A 24,055-nucleotide genomic window follows, 5' to 3' on the forward strand; every position below is an offset into this window, starting at 1 on the left:
CACTGAGCCACCCAGGCGCCCCACTAAAAAATTTTAACTGGCAAATACCTCTCTGACCATGAGATGGAGGGCATAAACTTGGAGGCCAGGAAAATAGCTGTGAATAAGTGACAATGGCCTGAACAAAAGCAGTAGAGATAGAGGGGAAACAAGGGTACCAGGTGACTGATTTAGATGGAATGGGGGCTGGGGAGGGGGCTGGAAAAGAGAAGTGAGAATCTTAGATTTGGAACTCTTAATTCAGAGATAGGATTCAGGAGCAGAGTGTCAGGTTGCTGGGAAAAGATGAATTCGGTTTTGCAGATATTGAGTTTGAGGTCTCGTGGAAATTTCCAGTAGGCAACTGGATGCACAGGCATTGTGAAGGACTCAAGAGAAGTAAAAGAGACTTCTGTGCTTACAAGTGGAGAAAAAGACTAAGCTCCGTGAAATAACCGGGAATTATAAATAGGATCTAAATAAAACTGTATCAATGGGGAACTGGTTAAATAAACATAAGACAGACAGAGGATAAAATATTACAAAGCAGTTAAAAACAATGAGATAGATCTATAGGGTGTCATACTGAAAACCATCCAAGACATTAATAAAGAACCTAGTGCTCTGTCTATAATGTTCAAAAATTGTCAAGCATTATTACTTTTTTTAAAGATTTTATTTATTTATTTATTTGACAGAGAGAGAGCACAAGCAGGGCGAAGCGGCAGCCAGAGGGAGGAGAAGCAGAATCCCCTGCAGAGCCGGGAGCCCAATGAGAGGCTCTATCCGAGTACCCTGGGATCGTGACCTGAGCCGAAGGCAGATGCTTAACCGACTGAGCCACCCCGGCGCTACATTACTACTTTTGTAAGCGGAAAAAAAGCAATAAAGATAAATAATGAAAAATTATGGCATTTAGAAAATTAGGGGTTAGATTACATCAGTGGTTCTCAAAGTGTGGTGTCAAGCCAGCAGCAGGTTTCACCTGGAATTTGTTAGAATTCTTTGGCCCCACCCAGACTTACTAAATCAGAAACCCTGGAAATGGGGCCCAGCAATCTTGTGTTTTGACAACCCTCCAGGTGACTGATGCAAGCTCAAATTTGAGAACTGCTGGATTAGATTTTAAAGTTGGATGCAGAACTAGATGGAATCCCCTTTTGTCCTAGCACTTCACTTTAAGAACAAAGTCTTAGAGCACAGTGAAATAAAGGTACTTAAAAAACCCAACACACTATTACGTTATTACAAGTGTAGCACAAATAATTATTCTGAATAGACAATACGTTTCACACCAGAAAGGCTTTAAACAGATGAAGGATGCCAACATCCAGTTTTCCAAATCCTGAGAGGTGTCTCTAACATATCCTAAATTCGGTGGATCATCCGCATGAATAAAGCGCCTCGAAAAACTTGTCACCTTCCACCCCGATTGATAACGTACAGTTGTTTTCTCCTATACGAGACTACAAGCAAGCCCCCACAGGGCCAACCCCACGCTGGAGCAGATAACCGGCCTTTCCCCAACTCCCAGACTCCAGGAAAGCTGCCTTAGTCTGAAACTTAGGCGCCGCTGAGAACTGACAAGGCACTTCTCCCCAAAGCAGGGGAAAGAGGCTTGGGGTGGGGACCGAGAAATACGCCCAGGGAGAAGTGCTGCCCTCGCACCCTAGGCAACAGCACCAGCTACAACTCACTGCAGGAGACGAGAGTAAAGCTCCTCGGCAGCTCGGTTCATTCGGGACCACATCACGCCCCAGTTTGACTGCAAATCCGAGACCGCCAAACTGAACTGCGCGCCGGCTGCTGACGTCCGGGGTCATGACCCCCTCGCCGGGACTACGTTTACACCCCACCCACCTCCGACAGGCCCCGTTTGTCCACAAAGTTAATCTTTTGTTTTAGAGCACACAGCGGTTTTTTTCCGCCCCAGCAGTTTTCCATTCCCGTAAGAAAAAGTTAAAGTAAGTTGCAGTGGTTGAAGGGGAAAAGATATCTCGTCTCGCGAGAGTTGCCACGCCTCCTTAGGGATTAGTCCGCAAAAAGGAGTCCCTTGTTTCTAAGCGCTTTTGTTGGCTTTTAAAGTCAGTGGGTACCGTAGTTTGATGCATGTAAAGAAATAACACGCTATTTATTATTTTTTATAGAGTGGTAAAGCGATATTTTGTGTCTCTGGATTGGTTCTGAGGCGGGGCAGGTTGGCGGACGAGTTGAAGGTTACATATAGAGCGGAAGTGCTAAGCACTTCCTTTTCCTATAGGAGCCGCCGGGTTGAGAGGAGCGTGGCCCTCTCCTCTCCCCGCGATGGTGAGTGGAAGCTTTCTCTGGTGGGCTTTTCCCTGCTCTCGGGTCCCGGCAGGAATGGGTTAGGGGTTTGGGGCATAATATCTTCAGGAGAGAAAGCGAGGAAAAGGGGATGAGGGTCAAAGGCGTCTGTTTGTGGCTCGGAGCTGGGTAGTGCGGCTTTACGGCAGCCATTTTAGAGGCAACGTGGGCGTCCCAGCACAGGGCGACATCAGATCGTTCTCAGGTGCAGAGGAACCTTTGGGATTCTAGTTTTCCTTGGATCGTATAAGGCATTGGTTCTACTGACAACTTGGAAACTCTTGGGGCCTAAGGCTGAATCGGGGTGAAAATCAATTTTGGGCCTTGTGTTTTCACGTGCTGTTAAATAAGGAATATTTTCGTGTTTCGAGAGAGATCTTGGGAAAGATTTGTATATCCACGTTTTTCTGAATTCTTGTCTGTGTTCATTTAAGAATCGCCTCTACAAAAGCTTCCCGATCCTCTTACTTTAAAAATTGCTCTGTTAGGTGTCCCCTAAACCGTCACATTCACAGCTCGTGGTACGACTAATGTCACTTGCACTGCATTTCCACAAATAATGTTTGTTACATGCATTGTGTAGTGTTTTTGTGCCCTGGGGAGTTCAGTGAAAAAAAAGACAACACTCGTGATGCTTGGATCATAATTTGACCAAATAACACCAACATATTGTACGGTAGTAATTGCTGTTAACATGGGGAATGGGAGTGGAGGCAGTAGTTGGGCAGTAAAGGGATCAGAGAAACTTTCCAGAAGGTGGTCTGAAGGAGTGTGAGGCTCTTCAGGATGAAAACAACGATTACCGAGGCAGAAGGGGTATGGCCCTGAGTGTAGGGACAGTGATGTCTGGAAAAGATTATGGGAGATGAGGTCTAGCAGATCACATAGGCCATCCTCAAAACTTTAGTAGGTTTATTTTTAGATGGTAAGTCTTTGGAGGATGTTGAGCAAAAAGTAATATGACCAGTATTTTTGTTGGTAAGTTTAATGAGCTGTGTTCAGGATGAAGGGGGCCAAGGGCAGAAATTTGAAGTAGAGCTGTGGTAGACCAGATTTCTGACAGTTGGCAAAAGTTCAGATGGTGGCATTAAATAGCATTTTCAAACCTTACAGTATACTTCCGATCATTTTCTTTTGTACGGCCTGGGTTGAAAGTTGAATGATAAATTTTGTGGTGGATTTTGAGATTCTAAATGTTCTTGAGTATAAGAATTTATTGAAGTTAATAAACATGGTGTGTTCGTAATAGCCTTTGTTTCAGCCCTAAGAGTTGTCTGTCTACCCAAATTCGAATCTCATCTGTAATTCAGTCTTTAAAGATACTGTTGAGGGGCACCTGGGTGGCTCAGTTGGTTAAGCAACTGCTTTCAGCTCAGGTCATGATCATGGAGTCCCACATCGCGCTCCCTGCTCAGCAGGAAGTCTGCTGCTCCCACTGACCCTCCTCCCTCTCCTGCTGTCTCATTTTCTCTCTCAAAGAAAATCTTTTAAAATATCTAAATAAAGATACTGTTGATATGTGAGAATAGTGTCTCTGATATTGTCAACATAAGTATTTTTTTCTTTTTCCCAGGCGTGTGCTCGTCCATTAATATCTGTGTACTCCGAAAAGGGGGAATCATCTGGCAAAAATGTTACTTTGCCTGCTGTGTTCAAGGCTCCCATTCGACCTGATATCGTGAACTTTGTTCACACCAACTTGCGCAAAAACAACAGACAGCCATATGCTGTCAGTGAATTAGCAGGTATGGATTTTTCAAGGGTTGATATTTTTTAAGACCTGCTTAACAGCAGTGATGAAATTCCACTCCCATTGGTCCGTGTTTCTGAATCAACGTGATTTTCCTGGATGTTCTGATGCTGTTGCTATCATGCATAATAGTCCTAGGTTGATAGGGTTGAGTAGCTAAAACTTGTATTTCTTCCCAATTTCAGGTCATCAAACCAGTGCTGAGTCTTGGGGTACTGGCAGAGCTGTGGCTCGAATTCCCAGAGTTCGAGGCGGAGGGACTCACCGTTCTGGCCAGGGTGCTTTTGGAAATGTATCCTTTGTTTTACTCTGGATTGGTCAGCTCTTGTGGAATTTATCAGACTGGACCTGGTTTATTCATATTAGCAGTTTTGAAAATATTTCCAACATACCAATAGTGTCCAGGTCATTGCTCTGGGCAGGTAGGGGCTTGGCATTGGGAAGTTTTGCTTGCAATGATGTCGTAATTTGCGTCTTACTCTGTTCTCAGCGACGGTTGCCTGCTGTCAGTAAGCTGGTTCAGAAGGGTGACGAAAATTCTTACTGAGCAAGACCTAACCCTTTTATAATTCCTAAAATTTGGGAAATGTGATTCTTAACTGGGAAAATAGATGTGTCGTGGGGGCCGCATGTTTGCACCAACCAAAACCTGGCGCCGTTGGCATCGCAGAGTGAACACAACACAGAAGCGATATGCCATCTGCTCTGCCCTGGCTGCCTCAGCCTTACCCGCACTGGTCATGTCTAAAGGTTTGCATATTTTGTATTACAGGAATGGGACAAAATACCCTTTTTTTCTCCCTCCACCTGACCCATTTCATTCGTGTTAATAATAATAACCTGTGCAGATTCTATTCATCCCCATGTTCCCTGACTAAATTTCTCTCTACTAAATAATAGTTCTACTTCAATCTATAGTAAGTCATCAGTGAATATTGTGTAATAACTGGTGAACTAATTGGAATGTGGTGATTTCGTGTATTAGAAAACTTTCCACTCAGTCATGTCCCTACTCTATTTTAAACTGTCAAAATGATGAGATTCCACTTAATTGGTCCGTGTTTCTGAAACACATGATATTTGTGGGAATTCTGATTTGGCACATCATATGCTATTTTGCTTTTGTGGATTACATGAAATGTTTCTCGATTTTTCAAAAGTTTCAGGGTAACCAGGTATTTGTTGGTGTTGATTGGCATTATCAGGTCATCGTATTGAGGAAGTTCCTGAACTTCCCTTGGTGGTTGAAGATAAAGTTGAAGGCTACAAGAAGACCAAGGAGGCTGTTCTGCTTCTTAAGAAACTTAAAGCCTGGAATGATATCAAAAAGGTAGGCTTAATGAACAAATTTCCATTTTGGTGGTCCTTAACACAAATTTGTCAGATTTTTAAATTTCAAAAGATGTCTGGAGGACAGTATAACTGGATATGAGAGCAAGGACTCAAACCTTATAACTTGGGTTTGAATCCTGACTGCCATTTACGGCTGTGTGTTAATGTTGGGCAATTTGTTGTGGCTCCTTTTCATCGTAAAGTGGAGTTTAACTTTGAAGATCAATCGCAGGGTTCATACCTTAATCAAGATACTAAATGTTCTCTTTCTAGGTCTATGCCTCTCAGCGAATGAGAGCTGGCAAGGGCAAAATGAGAAACCGTCGTCGTATCCAGCGCAGGGGACCCTGCATCATCTACAATGAAGACAACGGTATCATCAAGGCCTTCAGAAACATCCCTGGTAATTGTACTTCTTACTTCAATGCCCGTATGATGCAAGCTTACTTGGCTTTTACATGATGAGATTCCACTTTATGGTCCGTGTTTCTGAAACACATGATTTTGTGGAACTTCTGATTCTCAGCTGCATGAGTACACGGTGGTTGAAACTGCCTAAGTAGGGCCATAGTTCTCGGGTACCTCATGTAGCACACAAGTCAGACACGTGATCTGTGTTTCTTGTGTTTAAAATACAGGCTCCCTAATTCTCTTTTCCCTTCAAAAGGAATTACTTTACTTAATGTGAGCAAACTGAACATTTTGAAACTTGCTCCTGGTGGGCACGTGGGACGTTTCTGCATTTGGACTGAAAGTGCTTTCCGCAAGTTAGACGATCTGTATGGCACTTGGCGTAAGGCTGCCTCCCTCAAGAGTAACTACAAGTGAGTGTTCTTCGTGTTCATATATTGAACACAGATGTTCGTGCTGTGGATATTCACATTCAGAATTCATTTGCATGTTTTCTAAATAATGGATGATGTTGTGTGGCCATTTCCCCTTATGTACAGATTCAATATTGTGTAATGGTGAGATATTCTGAACGATGGTAGTGTGATGGAAATTCTGATGGAACTCTGGAAGGTTTCAGTGTTCATTGAGAAGTAGGAATTGAGCATCTTACTGTTCAGCATTTTTTTCTTCTCAGCCTTCCCATGCATAAGATGCTTAATACAGATCTTAGCAGAATCTTGAAAAGTCCAGAGATCCAAAGAGCCCTCCGAGCACCACGGTAAAGTTGTGATACTTATTCTTGCTAAAGCCTCATACTACTGGTTATTTCAAAAATGTGGATAATGTGAATAAAATACTAATGTTACTACCACCTTTTTACAGCAAGAAGATTCATCGCAGAGTTCTGAAGAAGAATCCACTGAAGAACCTGAGGATCATGTTGAAGCTAAACCCATATGCAAAGACCATGCGCCGGAATACCATTCTTCGCCAGGCCAAGAATGTGAGTGTTAATTTGGTTTTTGATGATAGGTCAACTTTTTTTCTTAGAAAGATAGGATTCTTAAGTTGTTCTCTTAATTTGTTGTAGCACAAACTCCGAATGGATAAGGCAGCAGCAGCCTTAGAAGCCAAATCAGATGAGAAGGGGGTTCCAAGCAAGAAGCCTGTGGTAGGGAAGAAAGGAAAGAAGGCTACTGGTGTGAAGAAGCAGAAGAAACCTGTGGTGGGGAAAAAGGCTGCAGCTACCAAGAAACCAGCAGCTGACAAGAAGCCTGCAGAAAAGAAACCCACTGCGGAGAAGCCTACTGCCTAAAAACTTAGGTTTATTCTATAAAAGTCAAATCCTTTTGGACAGCTAATTTTGAATAAAGACCTGATCAAAGCCAGTGAGAAACACGACTTTTTGGATGTGTTTGTGAATCTTAGAGTTTTGTTGTTTGTTCCCCCATAAGTCTGGCCTCTTGGTTCCATTTTATAGTCTGGTGTAAAACAGGGCCTTGCCTTTGTAGTAAATCACGCAGTTGAATGGGAAGAAGAATGCTGCATAAATCCAGATATAAAATCCAATTTGTAGTGACAATGTTTTTGAGAAGCAAGTGGTTAAGACTTCTCAAATGGCAGAAGCTGTTAGAAGATTTAGCACTCCTCGGGGTACCTGGGTGCCTCAATCTGTTGAGCAGCCACTTTTGGTTTTGGGTCAGGTCAAGAGCTCATGCATGGGTCACGGGATCAAGCCCTGTGTTGGTCTCCAAGTTAAGTGGGGAGTCCGCTTGGGATTCTCTCCCTCTTCCCTCAACATGCTTGCTCACAGGCTCGCTCACTCAAATCTTTCTTAAAAAGAATTCTCACTCCCGCAAAACAAAAAATACGCCTTGGAAAATAGGTGAAATTACATGAGGGTTTTTTTCTCAGTACCACAAGAGGGCAGAATATATTTTGAGGCACTGCAAAAAGAAATTGATGGTTCCTATTACAACCTGCTGTGATAGAGTACAGTTATTAGGGGAAATGTTACCCTCAGTATTTTGACCCATAGTATGAAAGTCTCAGAAGCATTTTTCAGAACTACTTGGGTTTGCAGTTTTGGTAAAGGGATATGTTGACCAAGTATACCGCAAAGAAGTGTACCCAAAAGGACATGGGGGATTTTTTCCCTACCCTGTTTTGTCAGTATGTCTTAACCACCTTAAGGGTTGACCTTTCCTGACCTGTGTTTGTCTCTTGTCAGGGTCTTGTTTTGCATCTGGTTTGTGTCCTTTGGTAACCTTAAAGTACACATCCAGGTGATGGATCCTCTGGTTTGCAGATGCAAAGATCTCTGTCCCTCAGCATTTAAAGGCTCCACATCCCATTTGAATTTGTTAGCACCGCTTTAATGGTCCTGCTCTAATTTGCGCAGCCTCCTGGGAACCACTTTGACGTGGCCAGGAATCCTTGCCTGCAAAAATCAACAGGGCTCGTGAGCCTCTGTGCTAGATGATCGTGGTTTTGGTCTCTGCCCTCAGATGCGTTTGCAGGTTTTAAGGAGTTTAAAACAACTTTCAGTTGCAAAAAACTTAAGTTCGATGCTGGGAGTACTGCTCAAAAGCATTTGAAACTGGGTACTTGACCATTTTTATCTCCCGAATTCTTTATGGCTCCACATCCTGTGCTTTAGGATTCCTGATGATTACTGAACTTACGTTTTTTGGTTAAAAACCCGGGGTTGTGCTGGGCAGAGCCCGTCGAACGTGAAGCAGCCAGCGAGAGTGCGGACGCCGGCAGGAAGCGCTTTGGCCCACGTGGCGCTAGCCCCGCCCAGCCCGCGGCTTGGTTTCCGGGAACGCGGGGGTTGTGACGTCATTACCGAGCGCCGGGCCGGACGGCGGGCGGGAGGAGGCGCCATGCTGAGCCGGCTTCAGGAGCTGCGCAAGGAGGAGGAGACGCTGCTCCGGTTGAAGGCGGCCCTGCACGACCAGCTGAACCGGCTCAAGGTGACCCTGCGTGTCCCCCCGCTGCCCCTCTACTCCGCCGCCCTGCGAACCCTAGGCGTCGGCGGCGTCCACCTGGTGGTTGGGAAGCACCTGGGAGCGTGTTTGATGTTGCGGGCCCACTTCTCTCAGAATCTTGATCCTGCAGGTCTAGGCTGAGGTCCAGCGATCTGTACGTGTGGCAAGGCTACCGCCACAGCCCAGCACCCGTAAATGCAGGTGCTCCGCACCCCTTGCGCTGAGGAAGTGTGACCTCCCTAAGCCCGGCCTAGGCTCTCCCCGTCCCGGACCCGTTCCTCCCCAGCTCCCTCAGGATGTGCTAGCCACCACTGACTAGCTGCTTTTGGCGCTTGGAACGGCTCCACTATTGTTAAGCCAGAAGAGACTCGTAGATCCGTTGTGCGAAGAAAGCGAGCCAGGGCCTGAGGAAAGAGTTGTCGCCGAGTTCCCAGTAGCTTGAATTCTGGCCGCTGTTCCGGACTCCATGGCCTGGACGAGATTTGGTGCACCAGGGCCATTTCCCACACCTGTGCCTAGTCCGCCCTCTTTAGCCCCAGTGAGCTGATCCTGATAAGGGCGGCTTAGAACTCTTCTTCAGGATCTTTAAGCCCAAATGAGATGCGGGTTTTGAAGGCTTTTTGTAAGCTAAAAGCACTGTACAGCTGTGACATAACAAAATAGTATTATTTTCCTCAGGACAGTTGTAATGGCCTGCAGTTATTTATGTTTTTGTATCACTAGTACCTGCACAAGTACCCAGTGGTGTGTGTTGTGTATGATGATGCCCATGACCTCTAAAGCCTCCGTTCCCTTATGCTCCAGGAAACACTTCCACTTTCCATTCTTCCTGCCTTCACTTTATTACTGGGTAGAAATCTAGAGTCCAGGGAATTGGCCTTCTGTGGAATCAGAAGACGCCTGGCTTTTTTAAGGGCACACTTGGCTTTTCTATCCAGCTCTGCTGTATCTAGGGGAATGGAAGTCTTGGCTCAGCTGAGAGACCTGTACACCCAGGGGAAAGGCCTGGAGGTTTTCTGGGCTCTTTTCCTTAAAAATGTGGGAATAAGATTAAGAGCCCCACCCTTCCCTCTAGAGCTGCACAGAGGTGACACTTTTCACGTCTCCTCGTGATGCCTGCCTTTGACAGCATGCTCAGCAAATGTTAGCCATGTCAGTAGCCCAGTGAAATAGTAAGCAAAGTGTCCTCCCCTCTTTTCTAGGTTGAAGAACTAGCCCTCCAGTCAATGATTAGTTCTAGGAGAGGGGATGAGACGCTGTCTTCTCAACCTGCACCTGAACAGTCACATGATGTAAGTTGAATCAAGTGTGGGCCCAGGGAGAGAATGCAAAGTGCATTCTGCTCTCATGCTGCTTGGAGGCCAGAAATTTTTGTAAATTACATTATCAAGCCCAGAGGACTCGGAATTGCTTGTGAGAGCTTTGTAGTTTAATAAACTGGCTATTTCATATCACTGTTTTAGACAGGAAACAGCCCACCTTTCTACCAGCTGGTCACACTTTGATTAACAAGGTACTGTTGTATTGCCTGCACCATTCTAGTCATCTGACCTCTCTGGTTACTCCAGTGAACCCAGGGAGAGTTGGAGAGCTTTGCAGGCATTTGTCACAAACTTCCACTGCCTCATGAATAAGTAAGCCTGGGATTTAAGAAAGAGTGTAGCTTCAGCTACAAAGCATAGTGCTAAAAAGTGAATTCCAATCCTCAACATCTCCTCCTACTAACGTCTGACGTCCTCAAGTAAAATAGTACAATATTCTTCTTTCTAAATATACCATATTTGAGCACTTCTCCCAGATGTGTTTAAGCCATTTAAAACCATTTGAAAGTAGCACATCTAGGCCAGCATAATTCTTACGCATGAACCATGTTTGTAGATCAGGTAACATTCTGTCAAATCTAGGGCATTTACTCTCTTCCCATTTTGGCAATGGGGAGGTGGAGGTAAGAGGGTCAGGGTAGAAATTGGAGAAATAGGAAGTGGCCTTACCTCCTGATGATAAATATTGGGGATGAGGATGCAGATGAGATTTGATTTTAAAACCTATTTAAGAATTTGCTGCTTTGAGGCCAGTGTCTTTCCTACTAATCCATAATGTCCTTGCCTAAAGCAGGTGTTGGTGCATGTAGACAATGAAGCATCCATCAACCAAACTGCACTGGAGTTGAGCACAAGGAGCCATGTGCCCGAAGAGGAAGAGGAGGAGGAGGAAGAATCAGATTCCTGAAGCAGGGTAGGGAAGAGCCAAGCTTAGTTACAGGAATTAAGTTTCTACATCTCAGGAACTTTTGTCTCTTCAAAAAAAATGGTCTTTCCATGGGCCCTCTGGCCTGCTTTACAAGGAAGAACTTTAGGATGTGTAGTTGTGAAAATGGTTCCATCAAGAACTCAAGTTTCAGAACGCTTTAACAAAAATTAGCAACATATGGAAAAGCAGAGTCTTAGCATTGAGCAGTACGGGTGGTGCCGTGACTGTATTAGTGATTATGCTCCAAACAGAGTTTCCTCTACAGTGCTATTGAGAAAGTCTGCCATTTGCACAAAGGGCGGAGTTTAAATACAAGTCAGCCTTTCCAGTCAACGTTGCCTCTTCAGAAAACCAATTAAAGGCTGTCTGCATGCCATCGAGCCATTGTGAGCAGAGCAAGGCCACGGTCTAGGAGAGAAAGATGACAAGTGAGGAGCACAGAGGGCCACTTGAGAGCACAAGCTGCCGCCACCCCTCGGTGGGGCAGGTAGGACTGCTGTGCTGCGGAGGGCTTTGTGGGGCTGCCATCGTATGTAGGTTGAGACATCTCGGTGGTAAAATGTGCTTAGAAATAAAGTACACATAAAGAGCTGTCATGCAGCTTCCTGGTTTCCAGATAGGAACAGAGAAAAGGATTAGTTCCTCCCCTGGGGCAAAAAATACAGCAGGATGGTTTAAAACCCATTTCTGGACTTAGGAAATGTGCCATTAAATCACTATGCCTGGGAGATTGGGTTTTGTAATAATGACAGTTACAGAGTAACAGTTGTTAAAACTTAGTACTTGCAGTTTAGATTCGCTTATGCATACTATCCCTCTTCCAGTGAATATACAGTTAAGTAGTTGCTTAATTTTATAAAATTTGCCCTGCCCAAGCAACAGAAAAGCCAAACAGAACACAAAGAATCTCCTCAAGCAAACCTTCTTCTGTAACTGTTCCAGAAAAGAACATGAGTGTATTTATTAATCAACATTTCATTAAAGTTATTTTGAGCTACTCTTAAAGGAAATAGAAGTTTAAATGAGCATGTTTCTTGGAAAATACCGTGTGAAAACTTTTGCAATGAAAAGCAATCAAGCTGTACACTTGGGGTTTTATTTAAAATAGGAGCATGGGTTTTTGAGAGCTAGAAAAGTTGGCTGTGAATTCTAGCTCTACTACTAACTGGTTGCTTGCCTTCTTAACTCTGCAGCTCTCAGAGTCCTGTGGTCAAAGGTATGCCTACCTGAGCCAGCACTTTCACAGGCGGTTGTGGTGTGCTTAACAAGGTATCATGTAAAAACACAGCTGTTGTTGGTGTCTCAGCAAGAGGGAGTCTAAGGAAGGGATTTGACATAGGGAACTCAAAACAGCCAGACTGAGGCAGGTAACCTCATTCTTGGTAAAAATTACCAGGAAAAAAACCTTTTTGACTCTCAAAATGTAACACACTTTTGTATGTAAATAGAGAATTTAAAATACCCCTCAAAAGACACTGAACATGAAAGCATTCAGATCCAGGTATTAGACTCTAGGTGACACCTTCCTCCCTAGATGCAGTTTGCACATTTTAACGAGACCTCGGTTCGTATCCTGTCCTATCCCTTAGCAAAAGATACAGGGTGTGAGTCTTAAACCTTGGTCTGAATGGATGTTGTTTAGGTTAGACTGTTGACTTAGAACAGATGTTAGCCTCACAGCGAGAGAAAATGGACTGGCTGAGGCAGCGATATATATACGACTGAGCAGTTTTTAAAATCCTGCCTGTATTCCAAGCTCTGGTAGGTCCAGAATGGAACTACCAACTCAGGAGATTTACCCAGGTCCTGCTTTTAGTTTGAAAACAAAATAGGCCTTTTGTTTTTAAAGACGTGTTTATTTTGGTTTTCTCTAAGCTGCCTCTGGAAGAAAATGGTGGAAGAGGTGCCAACCGGGCAGCATCACGTGTACCTCAAGTTCCGAAAGTCACTTGGGCAGAAAAGGCATCCGTGGTCAGTTGGGACATGGCTTTGTTTTCTGTGACTTCACTGCTACCTCACAGGCAGGACAAAGCCAGCACCAGGTCCATTCCTCTCCAGGAAGATGGAAAAAAGTCACTGGTGAAAGCGGGGAGACAGTTGCTCAGTGGAGCAAAGCAGCATGGGACTGGATGTCCTGGGCGGAAGCTCCCACACCAGTCGGGCTGGCTAAGAGCGGGGTGCTCCTGGGAGCACGCCAGTGACACCCCAACCCCACCTTGCCTAATGGTTTTCCCTGTGTAGAAATGGCAGAAAGAGAGGGAATCTAGTCACAGTGCCACAGGAAGGGTAGCTGGAAGATTCACACGTAAGTGGAGAGAAGCGTTGGACAAAGTCCAAAACTTGGAATCACGGATCCATTAAAGCCCAGGGCACCGAACTTGTCTTCACTATGGCATTTCTGCCTTCCAGCCTCCTTCCTGTCTCCACCTGTGCCCTCACAAGAAGGCTTGGCTAAATCACTGGACTTTCTTGTGTATGTGTACCCGAGACACTGAAAATCCTACCCCAAAAGGAGACCTATTTTTCCATCCTTTTAACTTGGTAGTATATTTATTAGAATAAGAGATTAGATTTGTTAAACATCTGGACTGAAATGGTTAAAAGGATTTTCATACAATTTTTAGGCACTATACACACTTGTTTACAATAGCATCAATACTTGGATTTGGGGAAAGAGAAATCTCATACATTTTAATGCCTTGATCCATTTGTAACATTCAAAGTAACCACCATATTAGAAACGCTAATTCAAACTTGAGACATAAACCACTAAATATCCCACATAATATATTTAAAAATAAATATAGAAATACAACCAGAAGTCTATAAATCATCACAGCAGACAGACTGGTGAAGCCCCAGCTATCATGGCAGTGAAGGGCTCTGGCTAGATTTTGATAGAAATTGCTTCATTCTACACCAAAAGCAAAAATATAATAAAATGATACATACTTTCTGATGTTCTTTATCGTAGCAGCAAAGCATGCTTCACATGCACTGCCTGTGAAGGATCTTACGAGGCCCCTTCCTACTCAAATGGAAGGTATGCCTGGCAAGAATGCAGTACCACCAAGTGTCAGAGAATCCCAAAAATACAGGCAGCTAGCCGTCATGGCAAGGGAAGAGCAGTGCAATTTTCAGTAAGTAAGAATGACTACCCACGGTCACCAAAGTTTCACTGTAATTCAACGTTGTGCGTGTGTTGATCGACATACACAAAAATAGCCCCAAGCACAAAGCCAATCCACTTAGGGAGAGAACAGGAAGAATAGAGACAGTAATATTAAAAATGACACAAGTAGAATTTTGGCACATGCTGTGTTCTTCATCCTTTGTCATAGGTGAGATGCACGTCTGAACAGAGGCCCGGAAGCGACATGGCACACCACTGGGCAGGCGACTCACTCTTCGCCGCTTCCCACGTCCTTAGACGCCGGCTGCGTGGGTCGGTGTGCTGGGCTGGTTAAGGCCAATGGTGGAGCAGAGCCAACCTGCAAAATCCACTTCCTCCCCGTCCGATCTCTTGATAAAGGCATGAACCTGTGTGCAGGGAAACAGAGTAAGTGGTGGTAAAAAACCGGAAGGAGAGGTCGAGAGTCCTGGGTCTAGAGCTTCTCTTGGAAGGAGCTCCCGGAGCCCGTCCTGGGCCAGCAGCTGCCGCAAGAGCCTGCTCTGCTCGTCTCACCAGCTGAGGCCACAGCCCCCACGCACCGCCCTGAGCCTGCGCTCCTCCCCTGGGGCCTGGGCAGGGGAGCTCTGCCCTCCGCTCGGCCCTTACACTGCCCGGCAGCCGAGGCGGAGCAGGGAATGTGCTCAGGGAGTACCGGGCAGGCAGACTGACAGAGGACAAATGAATAAACAGGACGTGTACAAATTGGACATCAATGGACTTACCATGAGTTGCTTCAGATCTGCTCTCTCTGCTGGGTTTTTTATTAAGCTGAAAGAAAAAGATAACGTGAGAGAGCTTGCCTGGTGCTGGTTTCCCCTCCAATTACTTGCACTTACGTGCCTGCCGCAGCCCCCACCCCCCACAGGTTCTGAGGAGTGCCTGAGCCTTCTCGACCTTCCTGTCCTGGCAGAGCGGCCCGCCCGCAGGTGAACAAATGCCTGCGGAATCGAAGACCAAAAGGCACCATGCCAAGCCCGGCAGAGAGGTGCCGAAAGCCGCAGCTTCACCCACTGCCGTAGTCGGACCAGTCCCCGAAGCCGTGGCACTCTGGAAGTGCAGGGAAAAGGGCAGAGCTCTGCTCCCCAAGACTGGGCAGGGAGGCTGACAAAAGCAGCGAACTCTTCCAGAGGGCAAGGAGCGGACTTACCACTTATTCACAAAATCTTGAAATTCCAGACTGAATACTCCACTGGGCAGTTTTGGAGGAGGCTGCAAATACACGTCAGGACCTAAGAAAGGCGTGCTTCCTTCTCCACCCGTATTCCCCACAGACCTCCCCCCCTGCAGACCTCGGCGCGGCGCTGCCCTTACGCAGCCACGGGGAGGCAGGCCCGGGAGGCCAGGCGGAAGCTCTGGTCTCACGACGCACACTCAGAACTGGGGCCCAGTTAGCGTTCTGCCACTCACTTGCCTAGTGACTAAACAAATCACTGTTTCTCTGCGAACCTTAGTTTATCGTTCTCCGAGCTGCGGAGGGCCTCGTGACAGTCCCAACTGTAAGCCTCGGGGTGTGGCGTGGACACAGCCCCAGCACCTCCTAGCGGCCGCGGCTCGGGGCTGTGCAGACCCCCACCTGTGCACGGCACAGAAGCTACCTAAATAGTAACAGATGTCCAGCCCTTTTCTGAGCCCTGAAGAAGTGGAGCAAGGTTAATAATAAAACATTGGCTGACAGAAGCCTGAGTCTGGAAGGAACGTTCCCTGCACCCTCCCTAAAGGAATGCGGCCGTGCACAGGCATCGGCACGAGGACACGGGCAACAGCTCTGTTTCCCCAGGGTCTGCGGTGGCGGTCACGCGGGGTGATACGGGACAGGGCCCTGGGGCACCTGGCGCACGCACTCCACCCTCGCGTGACCTGTGCTGGGTCTGAGCGCAGCTCCTCGTGAGCGGACTCCCAGGCCGTGCCCAGGATGGCACTGCGCTGATGTGCAGCCCAGATCAACAGGCCATCTGAGACCGGAAATTAAGCCACTGACGCCACCTATAAGGCCTGCCTCCCCCTCTCGCCCAGAAGGCCTTACCAGAACAGCAGGTCAGTGAGCCTGACCTGAGTCAGGGACTAAAACCCAGCTCTCAGGGCACCCTGCAGACTGTCCCTGCTGCTGAGGGGGAAAAAGGGAACGCTCAAGGGAGAGACGGACAGCTTGGCCTCCGGAGGCCAGGACAGTCCTGAGCAGGATGGGGGGCAAAGCAGGAGCCGTGAGGCGCCCGCACCTGCTGCCACACAGCCCAGCGGCCTGGAAGGTGTGGGTGGTAAAGGAAGAGCACTAGGTGGGAAGGCCCTGAGCTTTTCTTCCTGGCGCCCGAAGCTTCCTCACCTGTACGAAGAGGATAATGAAGCCAGCTGGCCCCCCACAGGCAAGCAGGGCACACCCGGGGACTGGCGGCGGCCTATTTAGCCCAGGCTGTCTCCTCCCTTAATGTGGCCCCCCCAGCTCAGGTCCCAGCAGTAGAGGGTGGCCTTCTTGACCACCACAGACGCAAGGCACTCTGCCTCGTTGAGTCCTTAAACAGCTGAGATCACATCTGACTTCTGTTCCATGTCCCATGGTGCTTAGCATAAAGCTGGACAGCAAGGAGAGGTCAGTTAACCTCCCCGGCCAGTGATGTATTAACTGCTGGGGTGAAGCAGGATTTTCCCTGTTGAGTTTGTAAGGGACAAGGGGACCCTTCTGAGGTCTGGTTTTAGAGCGCAGTAGAAAGTATGAAAAGTCATTCCTCTTGTCTCTTGAAGAAGAGCACAGGGCTATGCTTTTACCGTGCACCCCAGCGGCCTCCCCAGCCTCACGGAGCTGGTTCTCACGCGCTACCCGGGCTGCCCCCGAGCCGGGCGTGCTGGCCCTGCCACCTGACATCCCGTCCCGAAGCCCTGCTCCTCTAGCCCTGTCCCACCCTCTGCGCCACCGCCTCCCGCCCCTCTAACCCAGGTTGGAGGACTGCTGCTCGGTCTCTTGTGTCCTCGATCCTCTTTTAATTTAAACACAAATAATGTGTGTTCTTTACATTAAAGTCCGCCAGCAGCAATAAGCCAAAAGAAACTTCCATCACCCCGAGAGAATCCGTTTCATACTACTTTCCAGACTTCACATGCACATACATGCACAGAATTTTTTTCATATTTTTAAAGAACTGATCACCATATACGTAGTGCTTTGTAGTGTTTTTCACACAATCTGTAGTGAATATTTTCCATACTATTTCTACACTGTCATTTTTTTACATCTACTGGTTTTTAATGGCACTTTCCAGAGAAGACCCTATCCTACAGGTATGTATGTATTTGTCTTGCCTCCCATATGAAGCTAACAGTCTTCACAACTAGGGACTTCTGTTTTTCCATCTGTGGACCGCACCTCATCCCTACCATCACCCTGCAGTGTGCATGCAGCCCACAGTAAGCGCCCAAGAAATGCCTGGTGAATGAAGCAGTAAGAATGGAATGGGCACACTCGGGGCTCCTGACTCTGAGAAAGGGAGAGAAACTCAGAGCTACCCAAAGATGTTCCCTGGGGAAGGGACACCTGTAACCTCTAAACCAGCCACTCCATTCCAAGAGCATGATGCCCTACAAGAATCCCCTTGGGGCCCAAAAAGCCTCACTGTGCGAACAACTCACAGGTATCCCAATCAAATACACTGTTCTCTTAATAGAAGCAAATACCAAAGTCAAAGAAGCCATGCAGTACTTACCTCGTTGACTATGTAATCCAACAACTCAAAAATTGCCATGGGAGGTCGGCTGTCCATTCCATAAGCTACACATTTTATAACAAGAAAAAAGAAAACACTTCTCAGAAAAACAGGAAGTTATTTGCCACTGTGAGGCTAGGGACTGGAGTAAGGGTCCTGGGGACCAGAACAGGGTTGTGGATGATAAGCAGAGACACAGAGCCACAGATAAGGCTGAACACACAGGGGAGCAGCAAAGGCCGCAGAGCTGGCCAGCCGGGGTAGGAGTCTGGGCTCTACCACCTCCAAGGTTTGCGACCTCAGGCAGATCCACTGACTGCTAAGCTTAGTAGTGAATTTGCTGCAGTGGAGATGGATAATCATTATGTCTGCCCTTCTTCCCTTCCTCACATTGAGATAGGAGTAAATAAGGTAATAACAAAGTAACTCAAGGACTCAGTTTTAATTCTCCCTGAACTTGGGTTTCTTCTTTTATCCTCCAGAGTCCCAGGCCAGCCTCAGGGGCCACAGCCGTAGCCCCTCCAGTGACCCACCACCATCAGCTATCCCTGCCCTCCTCTGTTTCTCCCTTCATATATGCCCTCTCTCATGAGAGCCTCCCAGGGGCAGACACCAGGTCCTCATGTTCACAAATGTCCCAGCAGGAAGTACATCAGAAGACGGTGGCTGGGCCAGGATCTTCCAAGTACCAGGTTTACTTCTCAGTATGCATGATCCGAAAGGCAGGCCGTGCTGCACAGCACTCAGCACCTAGGACTCAGACTTGGCCACTTACAGTGTGCAGTCCTGACAAGTCAGGCACTTTGTGCCTCAGTTTCCTCATATCTAACATAGAGATTATCATCATAGTGCTCACACACGATCGCTATTAAAATTAGATAATACTCGGCAAATCCATGGAGACACAAAGTAGATTAGCGGTTGCCAGGGGCTGGGGGTGGGAGGAGATGGGAGTGATTGCTCATGGAGGTGAGGCTTCTTTTAGGGTGATGGACATGTTCTGGAAGTACACGGTGGTGATGGTTGCACAACATAGAAGAATATACTAAAATCCACTAAAATGTACACTTTAAAATGTGCATCTTATATAAATTTTATCTCAAAAAAAAAATCTACCTAAAAAAAGATGTCATAATTTTTTAAAATTCAGATAGTGCATATAAAGTACTAAATGCTGTGTCAGGAACACAGCCAGCACTCACAAAGGGTGAGAAGATGTTGGTAGTAACAGTAATGTTAACACCCACCTGGAGACCCCTGCTCTGCTTCCCGCCCTGGCCCCAGCCTGGCATCCAGAGACAGGCAGTCAGTCTTGGGAGAATGTTCAGAGAATCAGCCCTCCAGAAACCCAAAAAAGAGTAAGGTCCCCGCCCCCCCTGCCCCCAGTCCAAGCGGGGGCCACACCAGGCCACTCACAGCTGAGGGGCCTTCCAGGGGTCCTTGGTCTGGGTGGCGTCTCAGCCGCATCTCCCTCCACTTGGCACCCAAACATCAGCTCCAGCTCCTTGGCATCTGGAGGAGGGATGGGATACCTCCCAACCGCCATCTCAACCAGAGAGAGCCCCATGCTCCAGATGTCCGACTGCACCGAGTAATGAGTCCCCTGGAGTCTTTCCGGCTGCAGGAGACACAGACAGTTCTGATCACCTGTGAGCTAATCCGGGCCCACGCAGCAGAGGGAGAGACCCGTCCCCATGGAGGCTCAAGGGAGGCCTCAAGAATCCCTGCCCCTTTGAGGCTTGTTTGCACTGCAGGCAGTGGGCCGCCCTGCTTGGTCTTAGCCCTGGCCGTGGAGCTGCTGATGGATTTGATCTTCTTTAGGACCTCCACTAACTGCTTTAAATTTGGTTTCTGCCCTGCCTCCAACGACTGTGTTCACCAAATCCTAGCTGGCTCCCGGGGCTCTGACCCACGCCTCCTCACTGCCCTCAGCTAACAGCCTCCGGCCCGCCCGCACCCTGGCTGCCGCTCCAGCTGTGGCTCCAGCTTCGCCCCCAGCTGGGCCCAGCCTCATCACTGCCTTGCACGTGCACAGTAGCTGGTTCAAAGCCCAGCCTGCGAGGCTCATCTTGTCACCTGGGTCTGGAACATGCGGCTTCTGGAACATGGGTCATGAATGAGGTGTGCAGTGGGTAGAAAGAACACCGGTCTTTATAGTCGGGAAAGTTGAGCTCTAAGACCAGCTCCACCATGGACTCACTGACTGTCCTTGGACAACATGGAACAGCAGAAAAGGCAGAGGATCTGGGGTCAGGAGATCATGTTCAAGTCCCAATTCTGCAACTTGTAAACTACATGATCCTGAGCCTCAGTTTCCGCATCTATAAAGTGAAGCTGATGAAGGTGGTGGTGACGACAATACGGACATCACAAAATACCCGCTTCTCCTTACGGGGGTTACTGAGAAGGTCAAACCAAATGGAAATATATGTTAGATGCTGCAAAATGCTACACAATATGGGTTGTTACTGGCAGGAGTAGTCAGGGAAAAAGTACATAGTGCTACACAAAGCACTATTTTTATCTAGCGTTAACTGAAATAGCACAGGTATTTCAAGAACTCTACAAAAAAAAAAATCTTCATTCTGACCACTGTACATTTTTTTGGACATCATTAATATCTCCCATAGGATTTTTCACTAACTCAAACACTGGACTATTTTCGAACTGACCATGTAACCACAAAAACCCAAACCACTAACCCTGGACCAATAGGTCCCAGGGCCTGTTACCTGATTTTGAACTTTGCAGTTGGCAGGTGAGCAGCCCAGAATGCTAGCTACTCAACTCTTAGACACTTAGACACTTAGGGAAGAAGCTGAAGGGCCCACCGGTTTCATGTTTCTGAAAGACCGTGTGTCACTGGAGTGGAGGGCATGGAAATGTGGGTCAGTACTGGGCCAGTCATGCTGAGAGTGGCTGTCAAGGTGGGGACTGGAAGCAGCTGCCGAATCGGACCCAAGAGGCAAGTGAGGGCGTGCTGAGCAAAGGGGACTAACTGGCCAGGAGACCTGGCTTTCAATCCAGGCTCTGCATCTGGCTTTCCTCATCTCTAAAAACGGGAGCGATGATCTGCATTTCACGGGGCAAACACATAGAACAAATGAGATCACTCAAGGATGTGGATGAGAATGCGGAAAACACCCTATGTGCTCGGATGCCCCAGCTTCTGTGCCTCCCCCTCGGACTGATCCGTGCCCGCACTCACTGCCACCTCCATGGAGATCCCCACTCACCCTAATGCCCCTCTACACCAGCACTCACCAAGAGTCACATTTCCCCCTTTCTGAATCCTTCTCTGCAGCACCCTAGCCATTTACCACCCATTCAGTCAACCAAACATTAGCCTGCTCACCAAGCACTCCCCAAGCACCTACCACATGCCAGGCCCCAAGCCAGCCCCCTAGGGACAACTAAGATTCCACCCCGCCCTCTGCCCCATGGTCCTATTGCTGCCTCTGCGGAGCTCGTGGCATGGGGGGGAAGAAGAGAACACGCGGATGCTGCCTCCTCCCTCAATTCCTTCTCCTCCACCCCCATCACCCAGCACACAGGTTCTGGCTCCACAGGAAAAGCCACCCACTTCACCCCTATCCCCAACCAGGCCAGATGCTCAAGAAATGGAACCCACTGCTCATACCGACATGTAGGACCGTGTGCCCACGAAGGAGTTGGCCATGGAGTCGATGAGCTGCCCGCTGACCCCAAAGTCACAGAGCTTGATCTCCCCACGGGAGTTCACGAGGATGTTGGAAGGCTTGACATCTGCAGGGGAGAGAACACAGAAAAGGAGGGAGTTGACACAGGTGGACTGGGGGGCAGTGGAAGGGTCAATGCTCTCCAGACAGACCAGCCCTGACCATGAGTCCAAGACCTGCAGCCATCACAGAGCCAGCCCCTGGCTTGCAAACGCTGGACACCAAGGTCCCTTATTCCCCCTTGTTCAGGATTCAAGAAAGGATTGTCAGGAGAGGAAATGGCAACCTGTTGTAAAAGCAGGACAGGAAGTCAGTGGATTCCCACTCTGAGAATCCAGACTTGAACACATGACCCACAGGAGGTAATCAGTTATCATGAATAATCGGGATTTCAAACTTCGTTGCTTCAATCACCCTTACTGGCAAGATCAAGTACCTATGGTTGGATCATAAGGCAGGAAGAAAAACACAACTAATAAGACCTGTATGCTTGCTGAGGCTACAGACCAAAGACTACAGAGAGATGGGGGGCAGGAATTTCGATTCTTGGCCTTGATACCAAGCATGGAGCATTGTGGGCTTTCTGAATATGCGTGGCAGAGGCTGGGAGGTGCCTTATGATTGACTTTCTCGGAAGTCATTTCCCAAACAGCCTCCACAGGTGCAGCCAGCTGTCAGTCCAGAAGAGCCCCTGGTGGCCCTGCCGGGGCCAGGCAAGGCAGTACCCCCAGAACCAGCCCCGACCCCTCCCCTGCACTTGGGCCCCCCCCACTTCCCACCCAGCTGCCCCCTCACTACTAGTTCACCTGCCCTTCCCTTTGCAGAGGGAGGTGAACTTCCAAATGTTTTCTTCCCCCGTTTCCCCTGTAAAGTGGGCAGAGCAGGGTCAAGTGTTCTCATTTACAGGTGGGGAAATGAGGCTGGGACTCGGTAAAAGTCCCCAGGCCAGGGATCTGTGGGCAGACATCAGCAATGAGACTCACTCTATAAGCAGGCCATACCCAGGGGCAAAGCATAAACCGGACAGGCAGTCTTTGACAGAAGTAAGAAAGACACTATTATAGAGTATCTGGAGAATTAGAGGAAAAAACCAAATCCCCGTTAAGTCAAAACTACCAGAACCACTATTCCCATTTTATTATTTTTCCCTTCAGTACTCTCAGATGAATGCATTTACAGGCCCACCTCGGAGATCTGGCAGGTTCGGTTCCAGACCACCGCAATAAAGTATCACAATAAAGAGAGTCAAATGAATTTTGGGGGGTTTCTGGTACATATAAAACTTATGTTGGGACACCTGTGTGTCTCAGCTGGTTAAGCAACTGACTTCAGCTCAAGTCATGATCTCAGGGTCCTGGGATCAAGCCCCAATCGGGGGAAATCCATGCTCGGGAGGGAGTCTGCTTCTCCCACTCCTGCTCCCCACCCCTCCACTCATGCTCACTCACTCTCTGTCAAATAAGTATTTTTTTTAAAAGTTATGTTTACACTAGACGGTAGTCTAGTAAGTATACAGCAGCATTGTCTAAAAAAAAAGATGTACATACCTGAATTTAAAAATACTTTATTGCTAAAAATGCTAACCACGGTTAACCTGAGCTTTCGGCAAGGCATAATCACTGATCACAGATCACCATAACAAATATAATAATGAAAAAGTTTGAAAAATTCAAGAACTGGGGGGGGGGGGAGCCTGGGTGGCTCAGATGGTTAAGCGTCTGCCTTCGGCTCAGGTCATGATCCCAGGGTCCTGGGATCAAGTCCCGCCATTGGGCTCCCTGCTCCTTGGGGAGCCTGCTTCTCCCTCTGCCTCTGCCTCTCTCTGTCTCTCATGGATAAATAAATAAAATCTTAAAAAAAAAAAAAAATTCAAGAATTACCAAAATGTGACCCAGAGACATGAAGTGAGCAAATGCTGTTGGAAAAATGGTACAGACTTGCTCAACACGGGACTGATGCAAACCGTCAATTTGTGTATTAAAAAAAAAAAAAATGCAGTATCTGCAAAGCACAATGATATATCCTTGCTTGTATTTATCCTTAAACAGATTCTAACAAGTCTATGTAAGTATCTTTCCAAGGGTAAAGTAGAAAAAAACAAACAAACAAAATACCCTCTTGTATCCCAGTAAGTCCTTCCCTTGCCCCTCCCACCTCACCCCTCGTTCCCGAGGGGATGGGTCCAGTCGTAAGCACAGCGCTCAGCCAGCTCAAGCCTCCCTGCACCCCCAGGAGTTCCACCAGGGCGGGGCTGCCGGCTGCCGGCCGCGGCCTCACCACTGTCAGCCGGGAGGCTCCACAACCCTTGTGAAGGAACGGCTCTGAACTCACCGTGTCCACACACGAGCACTCAGAGCCACTGGGGTGATCTTCCCAAGACCCAGCCCTCATCATGGCACAGGACACAAGACCTTTCCCAACCCCTTGGCCCCCTCCCTGTGTCTCCTACATATAGATTTCTAGAACGCCAGCAT

The 24,055-nt window shown here is 47.7% G+C and overlaps 4 protein-coding genes and 4 non-coding genes across 14 annotated transcripts in view; 6 read left to right on the forward strand and 2 right to left on the reverse strand.

The window, feature by feature from the left end:
* Positions 1–2,215, reverse strand: part of ZWILCH (zwilch kinetochore protein) — a 38,752-nt gene extending 36,537 nt beyond the window's left edge. For both annotated transcript variants that reach the window (XM_036087090.2, XM_036087089.2), the window contains exon 1: positions 1,677–2,215. In XM_036087090.2, the coding sequence (XP_035942983.1) occupies positions 1,677–1,729 (53 nt within the window). In that variant the 5' untranslated portion in view covers positions 1,730–2,215. The remainder of the gene's footprint in view (positions 1–1,676) is intronic.
* RPL4 (ribosomal protein L4) lies at positions 2,147–7,175 on the forward strand. Its single transcript, XM_036087092.2, has 10 exons — positions 2,147–2,286; positions 3,878–4,049; positions 4,240–4,346; positions 4,666–4,804; positions 5,260–5,384; positions 5,660–5,789; positions 6,054–6,210; positions 6,474–6,557; positions 6,662–6,782; positions 6,870–7,175. The coding sequence occupies exons 1-10, from the start codon at positions 2,284–2,286 to the stop codon at positions 7,092–7,094; spliced, it is 1,263 nt and encodes a 420-aa protein (XP_035942985.1). The 5' UTR covers positions 2,147–2,283; the 3' UTR covers positions 7,095–7,175.
* On the forward strand, positions 4,094–4,166 carry LOC118532540 (small nucleolar RNA SNORD18). The gene has a single exon (XR_004915770.1). It is a non-coding gene; the product is annotated as a small nucleolar RNA SNORD18 (small nucleolar RNA).
* On the forward strand, positions 4,506–4,604 carry LOC118532541 (small nucleolar RNA SNORD16). Its single transcript, XR_004915771.1, has one exon. It is a non-coding gene; the product is annotated as a small nucleolar RNA SNORD16 (small nucleolar RNA).
* LOC118532546 (small nucleolar RNA SNORD18) lies at positions 5,082–5,153 on the forward strand. Its single transcript, XR_004915775.1, has one exon. It is a non-coding gene; the product is annotated as a small nucleolar RNA SNORD18 (small nucleolar RNA).
* LOC118532547 (small nucleolar RNA SNORD18) lies at positions 5,840–5,909 on the forward strand. Its single transcript, XR_004915776.1, has one exon. It is a non-coding gene; the product is annotated as a small nucleolar RNA SNORD18 (small nucleolar RNA).
* Positions 7,176–7,309: 134 nt separating the features above from the next.
* Positions 7,310–15,868, forward strand: SNAPC5 (small nuclear RNA activating complex polypeptide 5). Of its 5 annotated transcripts, XR_013450426.1 has the most exons (6): positions 7,310–8,754; positions 9,972–10,061; positions 10,882–11,004; positions 12,213–12,235; positions 12,895–12,990; positions 14,361–15,868. XR_013450426.1 is itself a non-coding variant. In XM_078079171.1 (4 exons), the coding sequence occupies exons 1-3, from the start codon at positions 8,665–8,667 to the stop codon at positions 10,996–10,998; spliced, it is 297 nt and encodes a 98-aa protein (XP_077935297.1). In that variant the 5' UTR covers positions 7,310–8,664; the 3' UTR covers positions 10,999–11,004; positions 14,361–15,868. The 5 variants fall into 5 exon arrangements, 2 of the variants coding, with proteins under 2 accessions (XP_077935297.1, XP_035942989.2); XR_013450425.1 differs by lacking the exon at positions 12,213–12,235; XR_004915728.2 differs by lacking the exon at positions 12,213–12,235 and having other exon boundaries at positions 8,573–8,754; positions 10,885–11,004.
* Positions 13,551–24,055, reverse strand: part of MAP2K1 (mitogen-activated protein kinase kinase 1) — a 78,921-nt gene continuing 68,416 nt past the window's right edge. For both annotated transcript variants that reach the window (XM_036087093.2, XM_078079170.1), the window contains exons 6-11: positions 21,524–21,648; positions 19,300–19,501; positions 17,884–17,948; positions 15,339–15,400; positions 14,914–14,959; positions 13,551–14,559 (exon numbers count right to left, since the gene is read on the reverse strand). In XM_036087093.2, coding sequence (XP_035942986.1) covers positions 14,446–14,559; positions 14,914–14,959; positions 15,339–15,400; positions 17,884–17,948; positions 19,300–19,501; positions 21,524–21,648 — 614 coding nt within the window. In that variant the 3' untranslated portion in view covers positions 13,551–14,445. The remainder of the gene's footprint in view (positions 14,560–14,913; positions 14,960–15,338; positions 15,401–17,883; positions 17,949–19,299; positions 19,502–21,523; positions 21,649–24,055) is intronic.

This window comes from Halichoerus grypus, chromosome 8 (genome assembly GCF_964656455.1).
Source record: "Halichoerus grypus chromosome 8, mHalGry1.hap1.1, whole genome shotgun sequence".
In the NCBI taxonomy this organism is placed as follows: Eukaryota; Metazoa; Chordata; class Mammalia; order Carnivora; family Phocidae; genus Halichoerus; species Halichoerus grypus.

What these genes read in the sequence shown, in the direction of transcription:
- SNAPC5 (XM_078079171.1), top strand. Translation starts at nt 8,665, where the DNA reads ATGCTGAGCCGGCTTCAGGAGCTGCGCAAGGAGGAGGAGACGCTGCTC. An exon ending in ACCAGCTGAACCGGCTCAAG is followed by an intron (nt 8,755 to 9,971) that starts GTGACCCTGCGT and finishes CCTCTTTTCTAG; the next exon opens with GTTGAAGAACTAGCCCTCCA. An exon ending in CACCTGAACAGTCACATGAT is followed by an intron (nt 10,062 to 10,881) that starts GTAAGTTGAATC and finishes CCTTGCCTAAAG; the next exon opens with CAGGTGTTGGTGCATGTAGA.
- RPL4 (XM_036087092.2), top strand. An exon ending in TGCTGTCAGTGAATTAGCAG is followed by an intron (nt 4,050 to 4,239) that starts GTATGGATTTTT and finishes TCCCAATTTCAG; the next exon opens with GTCATCAAACCAGTGCTGAG. An exon ending in TCCCTCAAGAGTAACTACAA is followed by an intron (nt 6,211 to 6,473) that starts GTGAGTGTTCTT and finishes TTTTCTTCTCAG; the next exon opens with CCTTCCCATGCATAAGATGC.